This window comes from Gracilinanus agilis, chromosome 4 (assembly GCF_016433145.1).
Source record: "Gracilinanus agilis isolate LMUSP501 chromosome 4, AgileGrace, whole genome shotgun sequence".
Lineage (NCBI taxonomy): Eukaryota > Metazoa > Chordata > Mammalia > Didelphimorphia > Didelphidae > Gracilinanus > Gracilinanus agilis.
This window is the reverse complement of record NC_058133.1, coordinates 200,690,991-200,700,138: the sequence shown is the minus strand read 5'-3', so window position 1 is coordinate 200,700,138 and position 9,148 is coordinate 200,690,991. Positions and strand designations below refer to the sequence as shown.

The window sequence follows — 9,148 nt, the reverse complement described above, 5'->3', positions numbered from 1 at the left end:
CCGGCGCTTGCTAGGCTCCGCGCCGGGAGGAAGACGCTGCTGGCGGCCGCAGTGGGAGTGGTGATGCTGCTGGTCCTGGTCGTGCTGATCCCCGTGCTCGTCAGCTCTGGCGGCCCCGACGGCCACTATGAGATGCTGGGCACCTGCCGAATGGTGTGTGACCCCTACCCTGCCCGGGCCCCAGGCTCCACCACGGCCGCCCGCCCCGACGGTGAACCCCTGAGTGAGCATAGTGGCGCCCCTCCGCCTTCTACTCTGGTGCAGGGACCCCAGGGGAAGCCTGGCAGAGCCGGGAAGCCTGGACCTCCGGGACCCCCAGGAGACCCGGGTCCCCCGGGCCCAGTGGGTCCCCCTGGGGACAAGGGTGAGCCCGGGAAACCAGGTCCCCCAGGGCTCCCGGGCCCTGGGGGCAATGGTGCCATCAGCACGGCCACCTACACCACGGTGCCGCGGGTGGCCTTCTACGCGGGCCTGAAGAATCCCCATGAGGGCTATGAGATTCTCAAGTTCGACGACGTGGTCACCAACCTGGGGAACAACTACGACGCGGCCAGCGGCAAGTTCACGTGCAACATCCCTGGCACCTACTTCTTCACCTACCACGTCCTGATGCGAGGAGGGGATGGCACCAGCATGTGGGCAGATCTCTGCAAGAACGGGCAGGTGGGGAACCAGGAGAGGCTGGGGCTGGGCTGGAGAGGGGAGAACCGCAGGGCCGTGAGAACAGAGAAACTTTAGCATAGAGTCATTGAGGTAGGTGGGTATCAGAGCATGGGGGTGGGGAGGTGGCTAGGAATAGCAAGTTCCGGCTCTGTGTCGGCATGGTGTGTAGAAAACATTGGATTTGGAGAAAATATTTGAGGTTTAGTTGTCTTTTTGCTGCTGTGACCTTGGGCAAGTCATTTCCCTTCGAAGGGCCTCAGTTTCCTTCTCTGTATAACAAGTAAGATGGAGCAGATGATCTCTAAAGTCCCTCCTAGGTGTAAATCCTAGAATCTGGAAAGGGGAACGGTAGGTGGGTGATAAGAGTGAGTAGTGAGGGCCCAAGGGAAACAAATACCTAGAGATGGGAGGGGTGGGGGGGGGGTAGGAATTGGAGATGGAGGACAGAGGGCCAGGGCAGCAGGAATGCTAGGAGGCAGGAAACTGGAGATACTGTGAGCCTCAGGATGAAAGGGGACAATTAGAGCAGGTGAAGCAGGAACTAGGACCAAAGGGGTTTAGGATAGCCAGGGCACACAGGTCACTGGACCTGGAAACGCAATCTCCAGGGCCCTTCGGGGCTTTCTAGCTGACCTTCTTCCACAGAGGAAGATACTGGGTAAATCAGTACCCATCTCTGTCCCCTTCTCCCAGAATCTAGCAGGGTAGTCCCTGAGGGAAAAGTTTGCCTCCCAGATACCTGGTTTGTGGGTGTCTGAGTTCTGCTGCAGTTCCTCTCTCCTCCTTATTTGCTTGGGGGGGGGGGAGAATAAAAAAATTCTGCTCAGGAGAACCTTTTCCCTTTCACCCATCTACTTCTAATCCCCAGGAGCCCATAAACCTGGGTTGGAATTTAGAAATGCCAGGAGTTGCTGCTGTGGCTACCTTCTTCACCTTGGGGGAGAGGGGGAAGAGGAAGATCTGAAACTCTGAGCTTCTGATGCCAACCCTTGCCCTGCCCCAGCCCCCAACATCATTCCACAATTATTCCTTTGACCCAGCCTGGGCTAGTGCCCCTCATGGCTGTCCCCTGACCTAGGGAGGTTATGTGGTCAAGCCAAATCTGAGCTGGGGGGAGCAGGAGGAAAGGGCTCTCAACCGAGTAGAAGGAGAACAGTGGCCTCAGATTATTCTTTCCTCTCCAATAGCCTGAGCCTCCTCAGACTGTGCCTGCCTGAATTAAAGCTCAAAAGTACAGCTAAAGGTGGAGGGGGTGGAGATCAGGGAAAAGCCATAGAGGTATGTGTCCCTGTCTCAGCCTTCCTTACCCTCCCTTCAGCTTGGTCCTCAGTTGCTAATTGGGCGAGCTAGGCTATCCCAAGCCCCCGTAAAGGGGCTGGCCTTGAACAGCACACAATTCTGCTTATTAATCACCAATAAATGATTTGGCAATGTCACCTTTGAATGCTGAGCCCCGAGTTTTCCCTTTTCCCCAAGAAAGTTTGAATTCAGAGCTTTCAGGGATTGGGTTGAAGGGCAGTGAGCTTGGCCTTTCCAAGATAAATGAGATGCCCCCCTCCTCCCAGCCCTGCCCCAGCTCTGGGTGGCCTGAGGGGAGGTGCCTAATGCTAAAAATACACTAATATCACTTATGGAGAAATAATGACAGCTTACTTCCATCACCAAACAGAAAAATAGCCTTCCATCTAGACAAGGGGCACGGTCTGGGCAGAGCCTGGCAAACCAGGGCCCTACCCTTTGAGATGGCATATGGGGATGGGGGAGGTTCAGGGTCAGTGAATGACTCAGGGAAGCAGCCAGTGGGGGGAGGAGATAATCCCACTGTTTCCAGGCACAGACACCTTTAATCATATAATCATTGCTCACAACCCCACCCACATCATCAGTCTGTCGACCCCCGGGGCTGCCCCTGACACCCACTCTTCACTCCAGCCAAGTTGTCCTTTTGGAGCTGCTCATGACATTCAGTGTAGCCAGGTTTGGAAGGGGTGGGGTGGGAAACCAGCCACCTCTGCACCTTCCCGCTTCCACAAGAGCTCTGGATGTGGGCACCAGAAGAGGGTCCAGGGAGAAGAAGGAAGAGACAGGAAAAGGACCAGCGATTTGGGGAAGGATAGGGGCCAGGGATAGGGAGAGAGGGAAAAAGAAGGAGACCAGGGCAAGGGCAGCAGATTTAAGGGCGAGCCAGGAGGAAGGGAAAGTTGTTTCTTGAGAAGAGGAATTCTTTCCTTTTACCCCTGCTTCTCTCCTGAAAGCTTAGGGAAAAGGGTTTCCTGTCATTCTCCGGGAGCTGGTCTCCCCTGAGTCTTCATTCCCCTCTGCTGGGGGTGTCTTTATAGACGCTTTAGGCAGACCATTCATTTCTGCTATTTGGCTGCTTCTCATATCTCTAAGGTCCAGCCTGCACTTTTTCCATTCATGGATGCTCCAATTTCCCTCAAACCCACCCATCTCCCGGACCACCACCCATATCCCTGAGCTCTCTCAAAGGAAAGGGTGGTCACATCCTTAGACCTAGACAAGACACTGGGGAGTTGTAGACCCCCCCAGGCTGGGTCCATAGATGATGGGGGGATGGGGGCTGAGGAAGTAGGGGAGGGAGTAGAAAAGGAGGAAATGTAGTTCGTTCTGCCCCTAGCCACGTGTTAGGCAATGCAGTTATAAAACAGCCAGATCATTTATAGGGGTTAAAACCTTTCAGTATATAAAGGAGTATGGAGCTCTGTTGAGTGTGGGACATAAAAGGGAATCAGGCACCTGTGACTAGTGTTAGTTACTACAAGAAGAGGGATTATAGTCTAATTCTGCTACTATATGACCTTGGGCAAGTTACTTCCCCTCTCTCAGCCTCAGTTTCTTCTTCTGAAAAATGAAGAGATTGGATTAAATGATCTCTGAAGTTCCTTTCAGCCCAGAAATTCTGCAGTAATAATTCTAGAAGAATAAGTGTTGTTGTTTTTTAAATAAGGAAAAGGGAAGAATTTCAAAATGTGGTTTTTAGAGGAAATGGAGATAAGTTATAGTTTAATAGAGTAAAGCAATATAAAAAGGATTTCACTTCTTTCCTCCTAGTAGGTTTAAGGGGATATTTTGCCTCTAAAGCCCTGGGGAGGATTCGGCCAAGACTGGTGCCCAGAGCTGTGGCCCAGGAATCCATTTGAATATTTGTGTTGGGAGGGGAGGACCTGGGTTCAAATGTGATCTCAGATACTTCCAAACTATATGACCCTGGGAAGTCACTTGATCCTCTTTGCCCAGCCCTTGCTTTCTGTCTTAGAGTTGTTACTAAGACAGAAAGTAAGTTTTTTTTTTTCAAATTTGCTAGATGTCCAGGGAAGGTGAACCTCAAATAATCATGCTAACCAATAGAGATTTCGATAGCACATAAATGCATAAATTCAAAAATTCCTGCAAGAAATATGATTAGGCTAATTATCCATTTCCACCATTTTTTTCTATAGAACTGACCCCTGTAATATTATTTCACCTTTTCATGGCCGGAATTCACAACTTTCAATTCTAATCTTAGATGTAGAGTAGGAAGGGCAGAGGCTATCTATCCCAACTTCTCATGTGCCAGATGAAGTAACTGAGACCTAGGAAAATTAAGTGATTGCCCAAAGTAGTAAGTTTCAGAGGAAATGAGTCCAGATCCTCTTACTCCAGTTCTTTATACACTGCCTCTTATATTTCAGTTTCCCCTCCAGGGAACTGGTCAAAAGGAAATGACTTTGGTCCTGTTATATATTGAGGACAGATGGACAGATGCTGCAAATTCCCCATTCTCTTCTTCCATGGGAATCATAGAATCTCAGATTTGGAAGGGATACCAAAAGCCACCAAGGCCAACCCCACCTAAGCAGGAAGAGGCAGAGAAGTCAAGAACACATGAGTTCAGGGGCAGCTAGATAGCACAATGGACAGTGACAGGTCTGGAGTTGGGAGAACTTGGGTTCAAATGTGACTTCAGACACTTCCTAGCTGTGTGACCCCAGGCAAGTCACTTGACCCCTTTTGTCTAGCCCGTGCCCTTCTTTGAATTGTTACTAAGACAGAAAGTAAGGGTTAAAAAAAAAAAGACATGAGTTCAAATACTGCATCATACACTTATGTATTCCTTAAATCAAACACAGATAGCTTTGTGACCTCAAAAAAGTCACTTATATCTCTTTGAACCTCAGTTTCCTTCTCTGTAAAATGGGCATTGCTGTTAGGGTCAAAGATAATATCATATGTAAACTTTTCAAACCTTAAAAGCCCTATATAAATGCAAGTTATTATCATGTGCTCTACAAAACACCAACAAGTGGTCATCTAGCCTCCACTTGACCACAAAACAGCAAGTAAATGGGCCTCATCATTTTATTGTTGTTAAGTTATGCCTAATTCTTCAATGTTTTCTTGGCAAAAATAGTGGAGTGGTTTGCCATTGCCTTCTCCAGTTCATTTGACAGATGAGGACACTGAGGCAAATAGGGTTAAATGACACCCAGGGTCACACAGCTAGTAAATGTCCAAGGCTGGATTTGAACTCAGGTCTTCCTGACTCCAGGCCAGGCACTCTATTCCCTGTGCCATCTAGCTACCCTATCTCATCATTTAGTAATCTCAAACTCTTACTCCTTTTTTGTCTCTGGGGTCACAATTCTTGAGATTTAGTTCCTTGTCCTGCCACTGCCTGGGAATAGCACAATCTTGATGCCTCATTAGACAATTAGGATAATTTCGAGAACAATCATAGTAATTAATAAATAATAATCATAATCCTTCTAGATGCCTGTCATATCACCAAGAGATTTCTAATGCTAGACTGCCATATCATTCATTCAGCAAATATTAAAATGGATTTGGTTATTAAAAATATACTGTCTTAATGAGTTAAGGCCAGATTAATCTGAGTAATAAAAATAAATATCAGTAATGTATTAACAGAGATAACAAAATGCATGCACACATAATAATAAATGACTCAAAGAGTTGGGTAGAGAAAATACCAAAAGTTAGCTGTTTATTTCTCTGGAGTGTTCAATATTTCAAAACCCTTCCTCAACATTCAGCCTCCAAAAAGCCCTTTCTTTCCTGCATCATATTAAAAATTTAAGCTGAAAGTATCAGTAGTAAAAACAGAATCTTGTTCCTCTCTCAGATGGAGAAACTGAGTCTCTCCACCCAATCCTAATCCTCCCCTGGGCTCAGTTTAAGAGTAATTGGGACCCTCCAACCAGAAGTTTTTTCAGACACAGCCTGGAATGTGCCAGGGAAAAAGGACCAGAATTTGGGTGTTTGGGCTTTAAATAAATGACGTGCAAGTCCATCCCCCACTGACCTGCACTGCTACTCCGAGCCCATAGGAGGCAGCCAGTACTCTGGCAGTATTCTGCCCTTTAATTGGCTCTCTTAGGATAATAAATTGGAGGGACCGGAGACTGGACAGAATTAAGGCAAGAAGCAGACCTGGAGGGGCCCACAATATTCTTTAAAGGATCAGAGATGTTTCTAGGGTTATGGGCAAGAATAGTGAACTAAACGCCTCTCTTGTTTCTGTGAGGTTGGCACTAAGATTAGCTCATACCTCTTCACATCCTGAAGTCACCACCAGTCCTGGGACACAGGCTCAGGGTGACCCCTATCTGTTCCAGGAAAAGGCAGGGCAGGCAGGCACTCTTACCTTTCCCCAAGGCAGCAGCTAGACTCTCTTAAATGTATAATTCAGTCTAAGGGGAAGGGACATTTCCACAAGAGGGAATGCTGGGCAAGGAAGAGGGTGAGGGCAACCCTGCAGAACAGGCAGCAGGAAAGTGGTGCCCCCTTCCCTCTACCACCCTAGCAAGTGAGAGTCAGGGACCTCTAGATACAAGTTTTCCCCAAAGTCTTGGTTCAGTTTCTTGTATATCAGTTTGGCTTCTTGTATATCAATTTCCCCTTTAGGGAACTGGTCAAAAGGAGCTGACCTCAGCCCTGCTACAGATTGAGGCTAGTTGGACAGTCACCGTTAACTCCCCACCTTGTCCTTCTGTGGCAATCATAGAATCTGAGAATTAGAAGGAGTACCAGAAATCATATAGTCCAACCCTACCTAAGCAAGTATTAAAGCTTTCCAAGACTTTGGAGATCCCCTGAATTATCTCATTTGAACCTCACCTGGGAAGAGTAAGCAGTGTATTGTCCCCATTTTACAGATGAAATAACTTACAGACATCTAGCACAACTGGGACTCTGACCCAGGTTGGCTAACTCCAAATTAATAGCCTTTCCAGTTTTGTGAGTTGCCTTCAGAAACAAAGAACTCAACAGAGTCCTGACCCTGAGATTTAAAGTATTGTGATGAATACTTTATCATAATAGGTATCTCAGAAAGGGAGAGAAGGGACTGGCATCCTCATTCCCTGCACTAAGCTGTTGATGTCTCACTCCTGTTTATTGCTTCTTCATTTCTATCCCTGAAAGGAAGAAGGAGTCAACTCCAAGGAGAGCAAAGCTTAGAAGGAAGGGAGCACAGACCTCCATGGTCATGGTGGGACCTGTCAATTGAACCCTATTTCTAACTTCCAGGGGCTTCCATTTAATTTGAAAAGTGGAGGGAATTCCTAAGCCTCATTCTCCAAATACAAGATGTCCCCTAAGTCTTTTTTTTTTTTTTTAACCTTTAACTTCTGTGTATTGGTTCCTTGGTGGAAGAGTGGTAAGGGTGGGCAATGGGGGTCAAGTGACTTGCCCAGGGTCACACAGCTGGGAAGTGTCTGAGGCCAGATTTGAACCTAGGACCTCCTGTCTCTAGGCTTAGCTCTCAATCCACTGAGCTACCCAGCTGCCCCTGTCCCCTAAGTCTTAGTGCAGTTTAGGCTAGCTTGAAACCAGCACCCCCAATTAGCTTGTGAAATCAAGAGGAAAATTCCATCTTAACTCGAAGGTGCAACAATGAGTAGATCCTGGCTTTTTTTCTTTCTTTCTTTCTTTCTTTCTTTTTTTTTTTGGGTAGGGAGAGGAGGCTTCCTCATCTTCCTCTGGATTGTTTCTCTCTGATAAAAGAGTTGTCTTTTATACAAGACCACCTGATTGGGACCCCTAACTAGGAGGTAGACCTTAGATGTGTTATCTTAAACCTTGATTTTCAGTCTCCTAGTCTGCAAAATGGGAATAATAAAGACAAGCTCTACCACTCACAGTTGGTTGTCAGAATCAGAGGAGATTCAATAAGGTAGACAAAAGCCCTTGGTTGATTGCAAAGCCAGATATCTATATGGAAGAAATGATTATTATTGAATGGAGGAAATTATTAGGAAAGGAAAAAAAGATGACTTTTCAGCTACAAAAGCAACATGTCATTCCAGTCCCCTTTAAAGTCAACTGGGAGTTTGGGGGGGCAGGTTGGAGAGGGAAGAGAACTGTTTTTCTAGTTCCCTGTCAGTAAGTAGCATCTGAAGATAGAACAAAGTACAGCAGAACTAAAAAATACCCTAGAGATGATCTGATTCAACCCCTACTTGGGGTCTTCTAAAATAAGGGGGGGCATAAACTTGTCTACAAGTCTCCTTTTTTGCCCCACTCTCCATTCTGCCAATCCAAAGAGGAAGATTCCATCCTAACCCCAAAGTGCAGCAATAAGTAAGTAGACCCTGCCTTGGTTCTTGGGGAGGGGGTTCTTGTTTTCCTCTCAGTTGTTACCCTCTAATCAAATAATTGTGTGTGTGGATTGGAGACACCTGAAGGAGGGAAAAGAGGGGGGGCCATAGGAAGGCTCTGCTCCTTTGTCTAGCAGAGGTTCAATTCTCCAGGGTGCTAACTGCAAATATTTTGACATTCATTCCCCTAATTTCTCTCTCATTTTCTGCCCCTCTTTCCTTCTCCCTATCCTCATTCCTTCATCTTCTTTGCCTTCCCCCCCTCCCCTTTCCTCTCTTCTCCCTTCTCCTATCCTCTGCACCCTTCCCACCCCGTCCTCTCCCCGGTCTTCTCCATCTCTAATTCCTTGCCCCTCTCCTTTCTATCTTCCCTTCTTCGAACTCTGCCCCCTTTCCTTCCTCTCTCTTCTATTGCTTTCCCTGACCCTCTCCCTGGGTTTTCCTACCGGAAACTGACCCCTGCCCCAGGTCCGGGCTAGCGCTATCGCCCAGGACGCTGACCAGAACTATGACTACGCCAGTAACAGCGTGATTCTGCACCTGGATGCGGGGGACGAGGTCTTCATCAAGCTAGACGGCGGCAAGGCGCACGGCGGCAACAGTAACAAATACAGCACCTTCTCCGGCTTCATCATCTACTCCGACTGAGCCCGGGCTGGGCGGGGCGGGGGCAGGAGCAGAGGCAGGGCGCCTCTCTCTCCCTCGCCCCTCCCTTGCCCTCTCCCACCCAAGCCACGCCCCAGGGGCAATCTTGGAGCTACTCTCGCTCCAGGACCTAGCCGGTGGAGAGGGGGGATGTCCCCCGATCTCCTCCTGTCCATGTCTCCCCTTCCCCAGCCAGACCCTGAAAGGAAAGGAGGGGC

General features: G+C 47.9%; 1 protein-coding gene across 1 annotated transcript; it reads left to right on the top strand.

Moving 5' to 3' along the window:
- Positions 1 to 63: 63 nt before the first annotated feature.
- Positions 64 to 8,933, top strand: C1QL1 (complement C1q like 1). The gene is made up of 2 exons (XM_044674749.1): positions 64 to 663; positions 8,754 to 8,933. Exons 1-2 carry the CDS (start codon positions 64 to 66, stop codon positions 8,931 to 8,933), a joined length of 780 nt encoding a protein of 259 aa, XP_044530684.1.
- The last annotated feature ends 215 nt before the right edge of the window (positions 8,934 to 9,148 follow it).

Excerpts from the sequence above, each read along its gene's own strand:
- C1QL1 (XM_044674749.1), top strand. The coding sequence starts at position 64 with ATGCTGCTGGTCCTGGTCGTGCTGATCCCCGTGCTCGTCAGCTCTGGC. Across the intron at positions 664-8,753 it reads ATCTCTGCAAGAACGGGCAG|GTCCGGGCTAGCGCTATCGC; the intron begins GTGGGGAACCAG and ends CCCCTGCCCCAG.